General features: G+C 39.7%; 1 protein-coding gene across 1 annotated transcript in view; it reads left to right on the top strand.

The window, feature by feature from the left end:
• The window catches only part of LOC117438323 (short transient receptor potential channel 6), a 33,453-nt gene extending 27,197 nt beyond the window's left edge, over positions 1-6,256 (top strand). The window contains exons 9-11 of the mRNA XM_034073871.1: positions 2,822-2,905; positions 4,622-4,697; positions 6,097-6,256. Coding sequence (XP_033929762.1) covers positions 2,822-2,905; positions 4,622-4,697; positions 6,097-6,248 — 312 coding nt within the window. The 3' untranslated portion in view covers positions 6,249-6,256. The remainder of the gene's footprint in view (positions 1-2,821; positions 2,906-4,621; positions 4,698-6,096) is intronic.
• The last annotated feature ends 14,004 nt before the right edge of the window (positions 6,257-20,260 follow it).

Raw genomic sequence — 20,260 nt, 5'->3', positions numbered from 1 at the left:
ATCTGGAAATACCTGACTCAAGATTTGTTGGCTGTGTCTGTGCTAGTAAATTAAATGAGACAGCTTATCTGGGCACAAAGGCAAACTCTGGAATGGCTTGCCCCTATTCAAGTAGTTTTCCTCCCAACATAGGGTTGCTGCAAGCTATTGTCCCTAGACCACTCCATTTGCCAAACTGTGCATAAGGAGGGAGACAGCTGCTCTGGTGCAAATTCTACTTGGAAGGACACTAAAAGTTTACTGATAGAAGACATTGGATTGCAATACCCAGAAATGTTAACACACACTTGAGTTTACTGATTCACCCCCAGCCTGTGGGCCTGTCTCCTGCAGAGCCTGCATCTTCTCAGTGCAAAAGCAGCAGCAGCACCAGGGTGAATGTAAAGACAAGAATTAGGATGTGAAGGGCAGAAGTTCTGCCCCTAGAGCCAGCTCTGCCCTCACTACCTTTGGCAGAAAACAAAGCCAGATGCCATCAGTGCTAGACAGCAGGTGATTTACATAGCTGTGTTCAAAGTGTAGCACACCAGAAACCAATTTCTTGAGACATATTTACAAACAATAACAAAGGCTGTAAAGACGTTTTCTTTCAGGCTGTTGGTTAAAACTTGCAGATTTCTTCTGTTTCAGGCTAGAATTAGTGTTTTAAAAATCAAATGAACAAGAAGATCAAACCAGGAAAGGGGAGAAATAAATGAAGAAAAAGGAGAGTTTTAAAGAAACTTACTTTGAGTTTTATTCTAGATTGAAAAGCAGCCTTGTGAATTAGAAAGTTTATGGTTTAAGTGTTGCAGAACATGTTCATCTTCCTAAGCTGATAGATGATGTATCTAATACATTTGCTTAAAATATGGTCCTTCAGAATAGAAATAAGGAAGAACTGGTTATTGAAAGAATTTAAAACCCTCATTCAAACAATAAAATATGTTAACTTTTACTTACCTGGAATAAAACAGTTTCTGAAATTTTCACAAGTGACCTCTGGTTATGGGAGCGCAAATTCTGAGTCCCTTCCTTCTGCCCTTCTCCTGGCATTGCAAGTTGCCAGCTGCTTCTGAAAACTGGGATTTAAGATGTTAACAAAGTGCTTACAAAACACCTGCAGTACTTGCATTACTCTTTGATTGCATTAATTTTTAAATAATGGTAGAGAAAAAAAGTTGAAAGAAGAAGGTGTTTTCTAAGAGCAATGATCCCTGTGTGCTGCATTGCTTCTTTCACACCACTCTTGGAGGAGGGTTATTTTTGTTCGGGTTTTTTCTAGACAGAATAAATCCAGGGTTTATTTGAATTGCATTTTTTCCCCTCCTGTTATTCATGTGAAAACGTTCAATAGTAACTTTAAAAAAATGAATTCTAGTTCAGTCATCAATGTGACAGACTGAATTTAGTAGTAATTCTGAGAGGAAAAAGTCATAGGCATGAAGCTTAAAGAGATTTGTGCAAAAAGGAAGTTATAATGAAATCTTGGTAATCTCTGCCACCAAGTGGTCATTCAGCAAAGTACAACAGATGTTCTGTGCTGTTACAACGTAAGCAGGTTTAGTGGAGTGATAACACTTCTAATTTATGTGCCAGCTTCCAAGGTGCTGTAGCTAAGTAAAAGTAAATTATTTTGTTCAAAAAAATACAGACTATTGAAGTGTATAAGTTAAAATAAAAATATTACAGTGTGTCTGGTTTTATAGGCTTGCTCTTTGTCACAATTTCAACATGTATTACTGGTTTTGCTATTTCTAGTGAAAATCAGGTTTTAGTTAAGCACTGGATTAACTTTTGAAGTGAACCAATGTAACATAAATTTGAAATCAGTGACCAGCATAACAGATTACATTTAAAATACATAATAAAAAAACACACCTAAAATTAATAAATAATAAAAATAATAAAATTAAATGCAGTTGTACATTAAATGTAAACTTGTAAGTAACAGGATCATGAATAGTATCACAGCTGCAGACTAAGTCCTGCTTATTCCTCATCCAGATCAATCATGTTTTATATTTCACTTTCTTTTTAATTCTTCAAACTACTACTCATTGAACTGGCCCCATTATCAATCTAAAGTTATATTAATTTCACTTTGACGGTTGCTTTTCACTCTTACTGCAGCCTGGTCATTCAGCCAGAGCCTCAGTTCACCATTTTGTGATGCTTTAGTCCTCAAAGATGTAAATCAGTAATGAAACCTGCAGTTTACATCCTTGGTGTTTTATCAGGGAGTGATACCCTTTCAGTATATTTAGTAAAGAAGATGCTGCTCAGAAATGTCAGCTGATAATTTTGTGCTCCCTGGCATGACCTGAATAACAGATTACATTCAGCCATTAGTGCAAGTGAGTGGAAAAGCAAACGCCTTGTGCATTTTGTGGTTGTATAGGTGGCATTAGATGTGGGCAAGTGCATGAAAGAAGGGAAAAGAATAATGCAGCTACTTCTCCTTCTTTCTTGATTTCTCCCACACCATGCCCTGACTCCTTCATCCATTGCCTACGAAGCAGTGGTGCACCAGTATTACCCTCCTCCTGATAGGGGTCCACATCCTACACAGAGGGAAAGGCTATGAGGAGGTGTCTGCTCTGCTTTGATCCGTTGAACATGTTTAGGAGTAGGCGAGAAGCAGAAGGAGAAAACTTCCCAGTTCTCACCTTCTTGCATCAAAGTCTGAAAGGGTTTGTTTCATGAGGACTTTACCACAGTAATTGAATACTTCCCAAATTGAGTTTACAGTTAGTGTTCTGTCATACGATATATACATGAGGTAATTTAACCATATTGTGCTTCTATTTATTTTGCACTGTAAATTATGTTTCCATTTCAGCTTGGTCAAAGGAAGCAATCAAGTATAAGAAGCTCAGATGAAATTCACTTAAACAGTTTAAACAATCCTCCAAGGCAATACCAGGTAAAAAAAAAAACACTTTATTTGAAATGAGATCAAGTATAGAACTGGCAGACTGACAGCATGAGGACAGTATTGAATTTATGTTAAATAATATGAATCAAGAATAAATCCACAGACCTTGTATATATAATAAGTAAATGCAATTATTTAGGCATTTGCAGTACAATCAGGATATTTTTCTTCACTTGTAGCTTATGTTTTTAAATGTTTTTAATTTTAGAGACAGGTTGAATCCTCAACTGCACAGTGTGAATTAAAAAAAAACAAAATGAATCACAGAATCTTCCTGCTCCGTCTGCTGAAGCTGAACTGAAGGTTATTGTGTCACACCTTTATACACCAATACTTCACACACTGCAAATACCTTTCAGCCTTTATGCTGTCAGTACAGTCTGTTTATTCTTTGTCTCCCAAATAACTGTAATGCAAACCTCTGTGTATTTAAGTATGAAGAGACCCAGCGCAGTCCACATAAAGCTCAGCTGTTCTGGTCCAGAGGCTTCTCCTTTCCTTCCTGTAATACTGCAAAGCTGGTGGAAAGGAAGAAGCAAGACCTGCATGGGCCAAGATCATTTGAATGCAAAAGGGTGTAGAGAGTAGGTTCTTTAAGGCAAAAAAGTTTTTCCTTTGGGCAGGGTAGCTCAGCTCCACTCTGACATTGTGCAGTTTCTGCACAAGTCTTTTCTAAAAACTCCCTGATTTTTTCACAGCCAATTTCATTATGCAGTGACAGATGTTAAGATTACAAATGTATCCCGAAATGTGAGAATATGCGACTTTGTATTGGAAATATTCTTGAATTATTAGAATAAACAGTACAGCTGCTGATCCTGCAAGCATGACTGTAGTGATGGTCTGGAATCACTAATCACGGATGATTCACCCCACAACTACTTCTGGTCAGGTCTGTTACTGTGGAGACAAAACCAGACATATAAACCTGTGTATATTTCATGTCTTGTAATGAAAACCAAAAAGTATTGTGTTGTCATGGATTGCATCATATGAAAATACTAAACCCAAAGTATTCTACAGAAATACAGGAAAGACAGATCCTCAGAGGTAATTAGATACCTTGTTCTTACTCAAGTAATTTGAAATAATGCGAGAATCATGGGCAGAATCCATTTTTCCTGAAACAGTGAAGTTTACACTGGAATTTTCTGGCCTAGGTTCCACTTATTATTAGCAGAGAGGGTAGTCATTGTAATAGTGTGATCTGTTTGATTCGAGACCATCTTAAGAACCTGAACGTACACAAGTCCATGGGACCTGATGAAATCCATCCGCGGGTCCTGAAGGAGCTGGCAAATGAAGTTGCAAAGCCACTGGCCATCATATTTGAAAAATCATGGCAGTCAGGTGAAGTTCCTGATGACTGGAAAAAGGGAAATATAACCCCCATTTTCAAGAAGGGGAAAATGGATGACCCGGGGAATTACAGACCAGTCAGTCTCACCTCTGTGCCTGGCAAAATCTTGGAGCAGGTTTTCCTGGAAGGCATGCTAGGGCACATGAAAAACAACAAGGTGCTTGGTGATAGCCAACATGGTTTAAATATGTACCATAGATAAAAGCAGAGATTTTTACATTATATTCCTTTTAACCTGGCAAGTCCTCTGCTGAAATGTCTGAATGTAACACAATGTAACGGAGCTCATATTTTAAAATGTCACTAGAAAGTCCAACTAAGAAAACTAACTTTCTTCTCTGCAGAAAATAATGAAGCGTCTCATTAAAAGATATGTACTGAAAGCTCAGATAGATAAGGAAAGTGATGAAGTCAATGAAGGTAAGTTGATAGGACAAGGGGTAACGGGTTGAAACTTAAACAGCATGGGTTTAGACTGGATATAAGGAAGAAATTCTTTACTGTTAGGGTGGTGAGGTACTGGAATGGGTTGCCCAGGGAGGTAGTGAATGCTCCATCCCTGGCGGTGTTCAAGACCAGGTTGGATGAAGCCTTGGGTGATATGGTTTAGTGTGAAGTGTCCCTGCCCATGGCAGGGGGGTTGGAACTAGATGATCTGAAGGTCCTTTCCAATCCTAACTATTCTATGATTCTATGATTAATTGCATGTTTATCCTTAGCCAGAGAATCAAAACAAACTAAAGGGTTTACATATGCCACTTGAAAAAATGTTACCAAAATACTTAATTTGCCTGTCTGCTTGACAAGTTCAAGATGTAAAATGAACATGAAGTTAAGGAAGAGATGCAGCTTTCTGTCTCTGCTCTCCCATCAGAAACTACTACTGATCTAACCACTTCTTGTGGAAAGTGTTGCTGTTTCTAATAATGACCATGCATTTCCCATGGTGAAGCTGCATTTAATGCAGCAGTTGGTTTGTGGCACTTCTGTACATATTCCCCATCGTGTGTTCTTATTGCTGATTCTTATATCTCTCTCTACAACTACCTGACAGGAGGTTGTAGTGAGGTGGGTGTCAACCTCTTCTCCCAAGTAGCAAGCAATAGGACAAGAGGAAATGGCCCCAAGTTGCACCAGGGGAGGTTTAGATTGTAGGTTAGGAAAAATTTCTTCTCCGAAAAGGTTGTCAAGCATTGGAACAGGCTGCCCAGAGATGTGGTAAAGTCACCACCTCTGGACATAGTAAAAGATGTGTAGATGTGGCTCTTAGGGACATGGTTTAGTGGTGGATTTGGCACTGCTAAGTTAACAGTTGAACTCGGTGATCTTCAGTCTTTTCCAACCTAAATGATTCTGTGATTCTATGATCTCTTTTGCAGCAGAACTGCAGATTCCATTTAACTTATCATTTGAGTTTTGTGAACTCATGTGATCTCCCACACTTCTGCCTTCAGGTTTGGTTCCTGAACTGCATTTTCATATTCCTATCCCTAAGTCACTGTTCACCAATGAGCAGCAGAAATCTGCTTTTTGTGTTTCAGCAAAGAAATCCAGAGAAGGCTCTATAAGAGTGAGAGAGCACTGGAACAGGTTGCCCAGGGGGGTTGTGGAGTCTCCTACACTGGAGATATTGAAGGCCCACCTGGACAAGTCCCTGTGTGATGTACTCTAGGTTACCCTCCTCTTGCAGGGAGTTGGACTAGATGATCTTTTGAGGTCCCTTCCAACCCTTGGGATTCTGTGATATCTGTAAGATATTTGAATATGCTAATTTTTTCCTTTGTTTCTTAATCATGTGGTCTTCTAATGTCTGTTACAGGTGAACTGAAGGAAATTAAACAGGACATCTCAAGTCTTCGGTATGAACTCCTTGAGGAAAAATCTCAAAATTCTGAAGATCTGGCAGAACTTATAAGGAAACTTGGGGAAAAACTGTCAATTGACTCTAAGGAAGAAGAAAGCAAGAGATAACCTAAACATTGAAGAAATGCAACAGAACATTAGCAATTCACTTAAAGCCATATTTCTGTTTCACTCAAGTCTAGCTCACATTTCTACAACAGATTCAGAAATTAAATCATTCCAGTTCTTTATTGAAAAAAGAGTGACAAATCCCCTGGGTGTACAGCAGGGAGGAGATACCACTTGAGTGAAGATATTTATTCTTTACCTGCTGAAGAATAGTCAATTTGAGATAATTTTAATATTCCATTTACATCTTTTAGAATTCCAGTGGAATCTTGATAAGCCCAGTCATGAAAGATTACAAGCAAAAATCTTAACATTTCCTACATTAACTGATTATTTTTGCAAATTTCCTTTTATAGATGTTCTTACATATATTTTAGTGAAGCAAAAAAGGAAAATTCCAGGCTTTTACGTGTTTATATCAGAATAAGCTATTTAATTTTTCAAGCATTCCCAACTAGCAAAAAAAAAGCTATCTGCTTTTCTTACAAATGTAGAGGATATTAAAGTAATTTATTTGAACTTTTCCTTGAAGAGATAGGTAGCAGAATACTCACACACTGTGTTAACACTTTTCCCTTGTCACCACTGGAGTATCCTGAAAGATACCTAGGTTCCAATGGGAGTTAGGACATCAGGAAAGAAATATTTTTCACCAAGTTTATGAAAAGCTATTGCTGAGGCCTAAAGAAAAAATATTTAATCAAAAATAATTAATCCTTGAAGTTCTAATCTGTTCCAGAATTTCCAGGTTCTTCAGCTTTTATGTGTTGAACTAAAACTCCCAAACTGCAGGGTAGGGTTTGGATGTAAGGCCAGTAAGAGGTTTATTTAAGGTAGAAGATACTAAAATATTAGATGCAAGCCCTCTCTCTGAATTATGGGAACATCTTACATTGGAGACCATGTTTTCCCACAGTTAAAATTGTTTAAATCCTTGAAGTTTGTTCAGATCTATCATTAGCAAACGAAACCATGTTATTGCAAAGGTTTATGAAATACCGTCTTTGGGTTTGCATCCCTTGTCCTTTTTTCCTTTGAAGAAAGCTCAGCTCTTGTGCTGTGTTCCCTAAGAATCATTCTATGAAGAATCTTCCCTCCATGTCATCAACAGAAGCCTCCAATGCTTCCACCCTACCCACTGCAATACTTCTGTCTCTGTTAAACTGATGAAGAGGTAGTCCATACCATGCCTAGCTGGTAGATGTGTGACTAGCCAGCTAATATGTCCATGCAGGACAGTCAGCTAGTTTCTGTCTCTCCAGATAGATCTGGCTAAATTTCGTCTATTTTTCCTCCTCAGTTAATAGAGCAATTTGGTTTCTCTCTTCTGACAGTCAGCAGTTCTGTTGCTGTTAGACGCATATATTACATTGGGGATCTCTATTCCTCTTCAAGCTTGGTTAAAATTAGTGAAAGGGCTGTGAGAAATTGTAACAAGAACTTCAAGATTTATAATGCTCCTGTAAAAGCCTTGTATGTTTAGGAAGCAAGGCTGAAAATGGCTTGTCAGTAATTGCTTTTAAATCAGCTTTGTGAAACTTGCTTATTGTGGAATGTAACAGAATGCTTCCACTTCTCTCTTTGAGGCTGGAGGTTATTTTTTAATGGATTTAGATTAGTTTCTAGATGAATTTACTGATAGTCTGTTTTTAAAAAATTGTTGGTGAAATCACTGTGCATTTTCAGGGAAAAAAAAAAAAAAAGAAAAAGAGTGTATTAGAACAGGTTTTGAAATCATGTGGAGACAAGTGGAAGGGGGGGGGAGGGTGTTTGTCCTGCCTGGAGAGCAGTGGAAGCTGCTGATCAGTTCAGCCTGCCCTGAGGGGATGTGTCATGGTTTGTCATGGAGGAACTGCTCAGCCTTTTGCTTGGCCCATTAGTTTAGCCACAAGTGGAGCATGTGGAACAATCCGTGTTCTGTGGGCTGAGTTATGAACTCAGGGTTTAGAAACTTGTAAGGCTTCTTCCTCTGAGGGAGAAGGGAAGTGAGATTTTCAAAGGTAGTAGCACAGTTTGTACTAAAAACCACAGTGTGCTAACCTGCTACCGAATAGCCAATGTCATAGCACCTTTGATCATGAGAAAGCATTACCTCATACCCTGCAGCATTTCCTGCAGTAATCTACAGGGGGTACTGCAGACTCTGAGATGACCCAACTGGCTGGTCTTTGCCAGAAGCACTCTGGGTTCTGTGCCAGATGTGTGGAAAATGAAGGCAGCTGGGGTCATCTTGGGCTGGAAGGCAGCATGACCCTACCTTCACTGCCATTTGTCTCCTGCATGGTTCCTGCCCATCTCCCTTGGCCAAGATTTTGAGCTCCGGGTTGAGTATTTTGGGCCTGGTTTTCTGAAGCCATAAGAACTTACTATGGCTCTATTAAATGAGCATGTTAGAGATCACACTGCTCAAAGCAGATATCCCACCTTTGGCAAGCTCTTCAGAAGATCTGTTGTTCAGAACTTCAGGTAACAAAGACAGTCTAAAGTTCACTTTGGGTAATCAAAAAATCTTTATTTTTTGTCATTGCAATGTACAGTTTGGATATGTGGTCCTGTGCTAGATGATGGTAAAATCCTCATAAACCCAATGTAAGGAAACACATAAACACAGTTTAAGATTCAGCACTTTTAAAGTGAAAACTTCAACTACAGAGGTAAAATGTACACTGTGAATTTGTTTAAGCCCAAATTTTGACTTACCTTATAACTATAAGATCACAATGTATATATTGTATTTCATGAAGAAAATACATACGGATTTTTTAATTCAATGAAGATATTTTATATGTAGTTATTACTCATGGAAAAATTTGTTAAATATATTTGAAAAGGTCTATTGCCAAATGTAATGTGACGAGTAATGTAGTATTTAAAATGAGCACAATATCAAATATATTATTCTGATAAAAAAATTAAAGGTACCAGACTAAAAACACCTTTGTGATGCATTGTATGAACACGTTGGTCCTTCACTGGGAACCTTTGTTTGCTCTTTCTTGGAAGACAGCAGTGAGACAAATAGGGTGAAATAATTTGCTAGCAACACTAGTACAAAAAAGGTTTCACAGAAGGAATGAAGGTTTCTTCATATGTGATTAGACTTGAGGTCAAATATTTTGTCATCTATGACTAGTGGTGACTGATCTTAGATGTTTCAGAACATCTGTAATAGGTAACAGACATTTTACATCCTGCATAGTTCTCCTAGTTTCTAGGAAGACAAGATTGACACAACTTTGATGAGGAAGTGTTTCCAGGGTCGGTTTTGTTTTGGTTTTGGGTTTTTATTGTGAGCTGTTAGCAAGATAGTCTTGCTACCTAGTCAGTGGTTTCTTTAAATAGTTATTTTTTGAGCTCAGCAATTCACAGTTTCTGCAGCAGCAGCTTACACATCAAAACCAGACCGACTATGCAAAAGTATTGCCTTTATAACTTCTTTATAATTTCTGAGTATCCCTAACTATTGGGAAAAGTTCATACATCATGGAGGACTGCAGATATTAGAAACTAATACTGCAATGCAAGCTTAAGGTACTCAAGATTTACAGTAACAGGTTCTGAGTAAGAGCTACAGGGTTTCACATATAGATCTGGATATTCCAGATTAAAATCTTCTATATTTCACCATATGTTACAGCACTTCCAGGCCAAGCCAATGAATCTTACTAGTTTTAGAGGTGGGATTTACATGTTCATCTGGTTTTAGCCATAAGGACTGCTGCATCAGAGATCATCTAGACTTCCTTTATGTTCAGTGGATTGAAATGGTCAAAGGCATGATTTTGTTTCATGTTATGGTAGGCAAGTATGCTAGGTGAGGCATACAGTAGAAGGGAACATTTCATTCCAATTACTCTAAGAAAGCCTTTGCAACTGTTGCTGTTGCAATTATATAAAATATAATGAAGTGCGAGAAATCCCAGCTTGGCAGAAATGAGCACTGCAGTACACTTCGGAGCCATGACCCATCCCAAATGCTCATTTACTTGGAAGTGCTTGAACCAATGAGGCCAGCTGTTGAGAGAGGCAGGATCTAATCTGCCTCAAGAACAATCCAGCCCATCCCCTAGGAACTGCGGATGAATACAATTTTTCTTTACTCTGGGACATTATTACGTTTTGTCCTTTTTCGTTAAGTCTAATTATTTGTAGATAGAAATGGAAATACCCATTTACTGCATCTACCTCAGACATGAGAAAAACTGTACTTACTGTGCACATGGCAACAAAATTCTTGTTGCTCAACCAGAAGCTTTATGAATTTCATATCCCATGTCTTAATATCTTGGTGAGCATATATATATATATATGTCTTTAAAATTTACAAAGTACAGTTTGATCTTGGCAGTACTTCAGCTATAGCAGCTGTATCATCTAATTTGCTAAGAACATGTTCTCGTAACTGCTGAGTCCCAAAATGCAGTTTTGACCAATGAAATCTTTTATTTGCCTCTCAGAGATTTCCCTCAAGCCTGATATTTGTAGCTGAACATTATAACTAATATGCCACATAATGTGCAACTGTGCTCATTTACAGAACAGTGAGAATTGTCTTTATGTTGAAAATTGCTCATTTTTCATGTAAGTATTTAACACTTCTTTAATTCATTAGAAAGTGCTTGGTGTATAATATTTCCAAGCATTTATGTTCCTGCTTAAATTTTAATTTGGCCTGTGGAAAATAGAACTCAAATGTAAAAGTCTGTGTTTGGAAAAATACTTGTGCTTCAGGAGTTCATATCAAAAGAGAAGTTAGGTGAGGCTGAGGAGAGTACCTTAAACTCCATGCGCTTAGGAGGCCAGGGAATCCCATACGACACACTGCTCTTCCCTGGTGTGTATGACCTTGAGTAGCTCAAAATATTTCATTTGTTCTCTTTTTCCATTGCTGTAAAACACAAGTATCCTGTTCCTCTTTATAGTCTTGTCACCATCCTTCATGTGACAGTGTAGTAGGGATCACAGTCTTCCAGTGTTTTCTGTGTCCAATCAGTTGTATTTTAGTAGCATCTGGTTTTGGTTTAATCTTTTCAATATTTTGTGGTTCCGCTTTTTGACATTTACTCTTTGCTCCTTTAAGTGATTGTCCTGGGTTCAGCAGTATCAGCCATTTTTTCTCCTTCTTAGTAGCTGGTGCAGCACTGAGTTTTTGACTTTCGGCCTGGGAACAGTGCTGATAACACCGATGTTTTTAGTTATTGCTCAAATGTTTAGTCTGACCAAGGACTTTCTGAATCTTGTGCTCTGCCAGGGGGGAGGGGAAGCCTGGAGGAGGTAGAGACAGGACATCTGATCCAAACTAACCAAAGAGGTATTCCATACCACAGCATGTCATGCCCAGGGAGGTAACTGGGAGTTACCTGGAAGGGCAAGATCACTGCTCAGTCAGGTTGGGTATCGGTCGGCAGGTGGTGAGTGGTTGTATTCTCTTCCCTTGTTATTTCCCTTATCATTAATATTATTGGTGGTAGCAGTAGTGGTTTGTGTTATACCTTAGTTACTGGACTGCTCTTGTCTCAGCCCATGGGAGTTACATCATTCTTTCAATTCTCCTCCTTATCCCTCCAGGAGTGGGGGAGGAAAGTGGGGTGGAGAGTGGGAAGTGAGTGAGGACTGTGTGGATGAGTTATGACTGAGCTCAAACCACGACAGTGGTGGATCTCCAATCAAAGTAACTGAAAAAGATCAGATCATATATTCTGCAAAGTACAGTTAAACAGATAAATTATCAATAGCAATATTTGTATGCATTTTTATGTATGAAAACTTATATCACTTTTATATTTAATTGTGCTTTATAAACAACGAGTATATTCTGGTAGGTTTGCACATTCTGTCATAAAGGGCATAAGTAAAACAACAAGTAGTCCAAAAACCTTTTGACTGCAGGCTAGTTAATGGATTTGACTCTTGGCTAGTGAATGGATTTCTGCTAATAAATTTATTTTCCCATGACCTTTGTCAAGCCGTTCAACTCTCTGTTCCTTAGCTTCTTCATTTATGCCACAGGAGAATGATACTGATGTAAAAGCGGTCAAGTGAGTAGTTTGAGGAATTTATAAAAGACAGAACTTCAATCCTTTCTCAAAGGGAGAATTTCCTTGCTTCCAGAAAGGATTAAATAAGATATATAAGAACTCCAGTGGTGTAATCCATTCACTTCAGTACGGAAAAAAACACAAGTTTTTGTGGGTTGAGTGTCTTCATAGCAAAAAGCATTGCTATGGGATTATTCTTGAGAACTGCAGTTCTAAAGATTTAATTTAAAATACTTACTGAGCCAGTCCTATTTGTAGCCCAATTACTCAGTTCCATCTCCCCCTGGTATATTATGTCTCATGACATACTTCTAGATGGAGAAAAGTCACTGACACAGTAAATTGTTTAAAAACCTGTATATCATGAGCAAGCCTTTCTAGCAAACAGAAAATAAGGTACTATATCAGGTTGCTATAAAACCATGTTGGTAGCAAAAGATGTAAGGCTACTTTGGGCTACGCTAGAACATGTGTAATCTCTTCTGAGGTGGTAGTTCTGTTTTTCAAAAGGAAATATTTCTCCTAGAAGTGAACTTGTGCTGAATTTGCCAGCATAATTTACTAATGCTTAGAGTTTCTTCCCTCTGAAGTGGACCTTACACTTTGGTTTGCAATTTATTTGGGGAAACTAAGCTGCCTGATAAAGCCACATCCGTTCATCAGAGACATCTCTCTGCTGCAGAGAGAAGTACCTACCCTACGGGAGGCTGTTAACTGCAGTAGTATCAACAGTGGTAAAGCCAAGCCCTGGCATGACCAAGAAAGATTTCTCAATATCAGAGCAAGAGGAAATAAAGATGAAATCACTCCCAAAGAGCCTAAAGTACTTTTACTGTCTGAAGTTTGCCTGTAACCACCCATGAATGTTCCACATGTCTGGTGATTTTGTCTCTTCTGGGTCAGATATCCACAACACAGATAACTCAGCAAGCCATCTAGGCTTCTCTTATGAAAACCCATAGAAAATTCTAAGGCACAATTTTAAATGTCTAAAATATGCCAACAGAATGTGCTTGCAAAATGCCTCTTTCTCTCCACTGCTCAGGCAAGTCCCACCCATTTTCATAAACCCTTTGTAATCAATGTCAGTGAAATCAAGCACCAGTCACCAGCACCTTCTTCTTCAGGGCACCCACTCAGCTCAGGCTTCTGTTGCCTGAATGGTGCTTCAGAGGTGTATCCTGCCTTCAAGTGAAGGCACAGTTCCAATATAACTCTAGTAGTAGTGACTGAAAGACAGCTTCTGACAACTTCTGAGGTGTATGATCCACCAGACATCTCAGGAGAGTTAGATGCATAATTCCTTTTTTGCCAAAAAACGTATGGCAGTGGGTGTCCACACATGAACAACAGGCAAAGAAACCATTAACAACTCACCATTAACTTAGCTGGGATGCAAAAACATATTTTTTGTAGTGCTATCCAAAATACATACAATTACTCTCTGGATCAAAGAGAGGATTTGACATTGCCTAGAATCTTATTTTATCCAGTTTATGAGAATTTGATTCCCTCTTGATACACTAACACTGTTTTATGTGAGTCCCAATAACCAGCATCTTCCACTGAGTCCATCCCTCTAATTGTCTTAACTGGGCATGTAAACACAGGAGGAATCATTCTCTTTTCAATAAATCAAATATTTTAACAATTTTATTTCTCAACTGTATTTCCATGTTTCCTCATCTACTCTTTTCCTAAGTAGCAATGAGCTTAAAAAAATAATATCCCACAGCAGTGCCTTGTCCCTGCCAACATAAACTCATTATACAGTGGCCAGAGGTTTGAATTAACAAGTACTGTTAGGAAATAGACGTATTGATTTAGTAACAATTATAATATAACTTATCTTTGTGCAGTAGATTTATCAGTGTCATGGCTAATTGCATTAAGCACATCAGCTGTCCAGAAATCTTGCTATAAGAAAGAGAAAAAAGACAAAAAACCCACTTGTCTGAGCAAACTCAATTCTGTAAATCAGAACCACTGTCCTCATTCTTATTTCTTCTTGTTTACAGTGTAAAAAGATTTTATTATTATAAGAAGGCTCTTAAAAGCCCAGCTTCTGCTAGGAGAGTTTATCCTTAGCACTACAAGTGGCTCTAAAAAACTTAATATAGATAAATCACCTTCATCAGGTTGTACCTCTATAAAACTCAAACCTTATCACTTGGTTCATATTTTACCTGTACTCTCAGGCTGTGGCACAGGTGAATGTGATGGATGTCCTGGTTGGGCATCAGAATAAATAAAATACATCCGACCCTGATGGTCTGGTGGCTCACTCTCTATTCCTACAGCCATGAGCTCTATTTTGTTGGGAATGTGCATGTAACCTGCCTGCCAAGTGTGAACACAAGCCTTAAGCAAGTTAAAATTTGCACCCCATCTAGTTTATTTGAATGAAGGTGTTTGTTAAAAAAAAAGCCGCAGATGGAGACACAGCCCATGTGAACCATCAAAGTGTGTTCAAGAGTATTCCTAGCTGAAGTGTATACAGACCTGACATGGGAATAGGATGTTTGTGTGGCTTGAGGTCACTGTTGTAATGCCCACAGTGCTGTCATTTGGCTCCATATAGCTCACTCAGGACAGATAAATTCACCTAAAATCCTATAAATCGTGTACAATTAGGCTTTATATCAGTTATGCAGGTGCTAAAATGACAGCCATCTAAGAGCAGCAGTGCTACACGGCTATCAATGCTCATCCTTTGGGTAACATGGACCTATGGCACACTTATTCTACAATGGAGTGAAAAACTATGGGAAAACTCAGTGTGATTAGAGCTAGCGATTCTGTGAGGTCTCTCTGGCACAAGCTGACTAAGAAAACCACAGAAAATCACAAGCACAGACATCACTTCCTACAAATGTTTTAAACAACTTGCATTGATCTGTCTGTATTGATTTACAGTGTATTTTCTTGTGTGTGGCTTCTTAAAAAGCAAAAAAAGCATGGCACTGTTGGAGCTACTTACCTTAAGAGCAAACCTATTATTTGAGATTCAGGCAAACTGAACTACAAAGTAAACCAAAATACTGCTTGAACCTAATATCAACAGCACAAAGCTTTAAGGATGAAACTGGGAAAAAAGTTCAGTGAATTCAAGACCTGCATTTTCAAGTCACCTGCAAGAGCACAACCCACCACGCTGCGGCAGTAATTCCCTGGTTTTGCTCTAAAAGCAAGTGATGCACTGACTGCGTTAGCCCTTTCAAACCCGGCTCTGTTGGGCCTCATCTCACTGAGCAGCGCTGGGGAAACAATGCTCACACGGACACAAACACACGCACTGTTTTATACAGACACACATATGTACAGATAAATTTATACATGTTACAGACAGATTCATATAGACACATGTATATACTATATAGATGTATATATTATACATACACATTCACACCGCAATCAGCCTTATTTTATTTTTATGGTGCCTAGGGCATACAACTTTTTCTATAAAGCAGACCATCAAATGAAGGTATGACTGCAGTGAAACCACCCAAAAGCTACAGTTAAATGCTCTCGAAAACATACAGAATTACAGTTAAGCACACAAGGAGAATAAGGGGCAATGACACAAGAAGCAAAAAGGTAAATCCAGGTTAGATATTAGGAAATGTATTTTCCTGCTGGACATGCTCAAACACTGGCCCAAGCTGCTCAAAGAGGTTGTAAAAAATTGACTGGATGAAGCCTTGAGCCATCTTAACAGGATTTGGATCTACTTTGACCAGAAGGCTAGTCCAGATGATCTGTTGAGCTTGCTTCAAAACTAAGTTATTCTGTAACCCTCTGGTTATATTGTGGATACTTCTATATGCATTTACAAGCCTTGGTGGTTGAAAGCATTATCTGTACTTATCCAAAGCAACTATTTGGAATCCTGGACCAGCCATGTTTGTAAAGACTCTGGTTTGTGTTCCAGTAATTGAAGGGATGTAAGAAATATGCAGAGATGTCAACATTTTGCTTTTCCCTTGGTGAATTTGGGAAATCTATTAAATCTTATGCATAGTTTTTAGATGTTTGATTAATCACTTCCCTCCCATCTAAATACAGCAGTTTTTCAGTTTGTTTATTTTATTTTCCCAGCCAAGGAAAATAACCAAGGAACAAGCAGCCAAGCAAAAGCCCCAAGTAGACAAACCAATACTGGCAAATACAGGCCCATTCCTACCTGGGAAGGCTGGAGGCTGCAGAATGCAACGTTCTTATGTAGTTGAAAAAATTATCTTTGTAATCTGACACAGCAGAGTTAAAAATTGCCTAGAAAATTGTCCTAGCAGGATCAATTCTTTATAGTTAGATCAAAATGAAGCTCTATAAAAGAAGTCACACCTCAAGTATAACTCAATATAAATGTTTTAAATCCCTGAACATGGAAACTTTTAAGTCTTAAAATACATCTAGTGTCACTCCTAAATCAAACACTCCAAGAACGCAACAGTTTGTTCTCAATCTACTTCACCTATTGTCATATTATTCTCTTTCTAGGAACATGACTACAAATCCTTTTTCTCTTGTTTTCTACCTTGCACCATTTTTTTTGTCAGTAAACCCTTGGTTATCAGGGTTTGATGTTGATTTTGATGTGGCTATCCCATCAAAGTGGTCAAGGCCAGGTTGGATAGGGCTTGGAGTAACCTCATTCTAGTTGAAGGTGTCCCTGCTAGTAGCAGGGGGGGTGGAACTAGACGTTCTTAAAGGTCACTTTGAACACAAACCATTCTATGATTTTGGGATAGCTGTGAGTCTGTCAGAGCTTGTTCAGGTTGGGAGAAGACAAGAGGGAGGGAAGCAGAGAACCTGATGAAGATTTACAGAAGATTTACAGTCTGATAACGAAAGGGAAGAGCAGTTATGGTAGGAGGCTTGCCAGGTTGGTCAAGAAAGCTTTAAACTAGATGTGCTGGGGGAGGGAAGCATCATTCCATCGCAACACTCCCAGTCAGTTGCCAGCACCTATAATGAATGCTTGGAGCAATATAGATATATTCCAGCTGCTCCAGCCAATGAGCCGCCTTCATCTGGAGCTCAGCTCAGATGCCTCTATACAAACATCTATAGCATGGGGAACAAACAAGAGGAATTAGAGATGTGTGCATACCTATGGGGTTATGATATCACTGGTATCACAGAAACATGGTGGGATGGCTCCTATGACTGGAGTGTTGGAGTGGAAGGTTACAGGCTCTTTAGAAAAGACAGACCCAGCAGACGGGGAGGAGGAGTTGTTAGGGATAGGCTGGAGAGTATGGAACTCTGTCTGGGGGCTGGTGAGCAGTCAACAGAGAGTTTGTGGGTCAGGGTTAAAGGAAGAACAGTGATGGGGGACATTACTGTGGGGATCTGTTACAGACTGCCTGATCAAGAGGAATCTGTGGATGAAGCACTCTATAGACAGATAGGAAAAGCCTCGTGCTTGAAGGCCCTTGTCCTCATGGGGGACTTCAGTCACCCTGATATCTGTTGGAGCGACGGTACGGCCTGGCACAAGCAATCCAGGAGGTTCCTCAATTGTGTGGAAGACAACTTCCTTCTACAAGCAATAGAGGAGCCGACAAGGAGAGGTGCCCTGCTTGACCTCGTGCTCAACAACAGGGAAGGGCTGGTTGGAAATGTGACGCTCCAGGGCAGCCTTGGTTGTAGCGATCATGAGATGGTCGAATTTGAGATCCTCAGGACAGTGAGAAGAGCATGCATCAAGTTCACTGCCCTGGACTTCAAGAGAGCAGACTTTGGCCTCTTCAGGAACCTGCTTAGTAAGGTTCCATGGAATATAGCCCTAGAAACCAGTAACGAGTGGTGTCCTTCAGGGATCACTGTTGGGACCAGTCTTATTCAACATCTTTGTCGCTGACATGGACAATGGAATTGAGTGTGCCCTCAGCAAGTTTGCAGATGACACCAAGCTGTGTGGTTCCGTCGATACACTGGAGGGAAGGAAAGCCATCCAGAGGGACCTCAACAGGCTTGTGAGGTGGGCTGATGACAACCTTATAAAGTTTAACCATGCCAAGTGCAAGGTCCTACACCTGGGTCAGGGCAATCCCAGGCACAGCTACAGGTTGGGCAGAGAAGAGATTCAGAGCAGCCCTGTGGAGAAGGACTTGGGGTTGTTGGTTGATGAGAAAATTAACATGAGCCAGCAGTGTGCACTCGCAGCCCAGAAAGCCAACCGTATTCTGGGCTGCATCAAAAGGAGCGTGACCAGCAGATCAAAGGAGATGATCCTGCCCCTCTACTCTGCTCTTGTACGACCTCACTTGGAGTATTGTGTGCAGTTCTGGTGCCCTCAACATAAAAAGGACATGGAACTGTTGGAACAAGGCCAGAGGAGGGACACGAGGATGATCAGGGGACTGGAGCACCTCCCACATGAAGACAGGCTGAGAAAGTTGGGGCTGTTCAGCCTGAAGAAGAGAAGGCTGTGTGGAGACCTCATAGCATCCTTCCAGTATCTGAAGGGGGCCTGCAAGGATGCTGGGGAGGGACTGTAGTGATAGAACAAAGGGCAATGGATTAAAACTTAAACAGGGGAAGTTTAGATTGGATATAAGGAAGAAATTCTTTACTGTAAATATAGTGAGGCACTGGAATGGATTTCCCAAGGAAGCTGTGAATGCTCCATCACTGGCGGTGTTTAAGGCCAGGTTGGACAGAGCCTTGGGTGATATGGTTTAGTGTGAGGTGTCCCTGACCATGTCAGGGGAGTTGGAACTTGATGATCTTAAGGTCCTTTCCAACCCTAACTATTCTATGATTCTATGAGTTGGATTTTTTTGTATTTTAATTGCCATGGATCAGTTTAATAGATCATAGGTAAATTAAATATATTTTGATTCTTTCTTTTCTTTGTGCCTGGAGTTGTACTAGATTCAATCATATCTGTGTAATAACAAAAATAAAAAATTATTTACTTGTACTGTATTTTCCTTACTCGAAAATGTTGAAGCCAGAGATTTCTGATAGATGCCTCTGAGTAAATGTCCTCTTTGGGCATGTATAAGCTCTGAAAATGGAGTAGTGAATTTGACCCAGCAGCCCTGGAGTTCAAACCAAGCTCAGGGACAGGACTCAGCCCTGGCTGCTGCCTCATGCAGGCAGGAAATCTGTGCTGCCCAAATGGGAGAACACCTGAGCTCCAGGGCCAGCATTCCTTTCCAGCTCTGCACAGACATGGCCGCTGATGCTCCTTACCCCACTCCTCAGCTGCTCTGGCCTTATAGTGATTGAGCCTGCAGAGACATATAAGAATATAACCTTCGGCTCTGTTTTGTTGGCTCTCCCATATTAGTCCTGGTTACTGTCTCCCAAATGCCTCTCATTTCAGAATGGTCTAAAGACTGTCTTTACCCTTAAAAAATAAAATATTCAGGCTACCTGCCCCACCATCTTGAAGCATCAAAGAAAGCCACTATCTACGTTTGTCAGCATGATGTCTGGTTTCTTCTTTTGGGGCTGTCATGACTCCAATCCTGGCAGGGTCATGGGAGTGGAACTACTTGCGTCTCTGGGGTTTATTCTGCAGAAAAGTGATTAGGTGACATGTCCTTGTGCCTATTCACTCCCTTCCTTTGTTTGTGAGCCTTGGCAGGCTGAGGAGTGATGTGACTAAATTGACCACAAGTTTTCTATGCCTAGAAGCTAAGCTGAAACTGCTAACTACCTGGAAAAACCACAGCCATTTACTGCTTATTACATTTTAACACTTTTTTATAGGTAATTTTCAATAAAGCCAGGCCTGCAATCTGCACACTGCAACTCAAAAAGCAAGAAGGATGTTTTAGAGTTTTAGTGATAATTCTTCAACCAAGTAGGTGGTTTTGGCGAACTGTGTGAGTTATCATTCCTCAGAGTTCTGTATCTAGCTGCAGATAGGATTTATGAAATTATCTGGGATCTAAGGAGGACTTGGTAGAACAGAGTAAACACATTTCCTTGTTTATGGTTGGGAAATGTTTTTAC

This window comes from Melopsittacus undulatus, unplaced genomic scaffold, assembly GCF_012275295.1.
Source record: "Melopsittacus undulatus isolate bMelUnd1 unplaced genomic scaffold, bMelUnd1.mat.Z mat_scaffold_114_arrow_ctg1, whole genome shotgun sequence".
Taxonomy (NCBI): Eukaryota; Metazoa; Chordata; class Aves; order Psittaciformes; family Psittaculidae; genus Melopsittacus; species Melopsittacus undulatus.
This window is presented reverse-complemented; position numbering and strand designations above follow the sequence as displayed.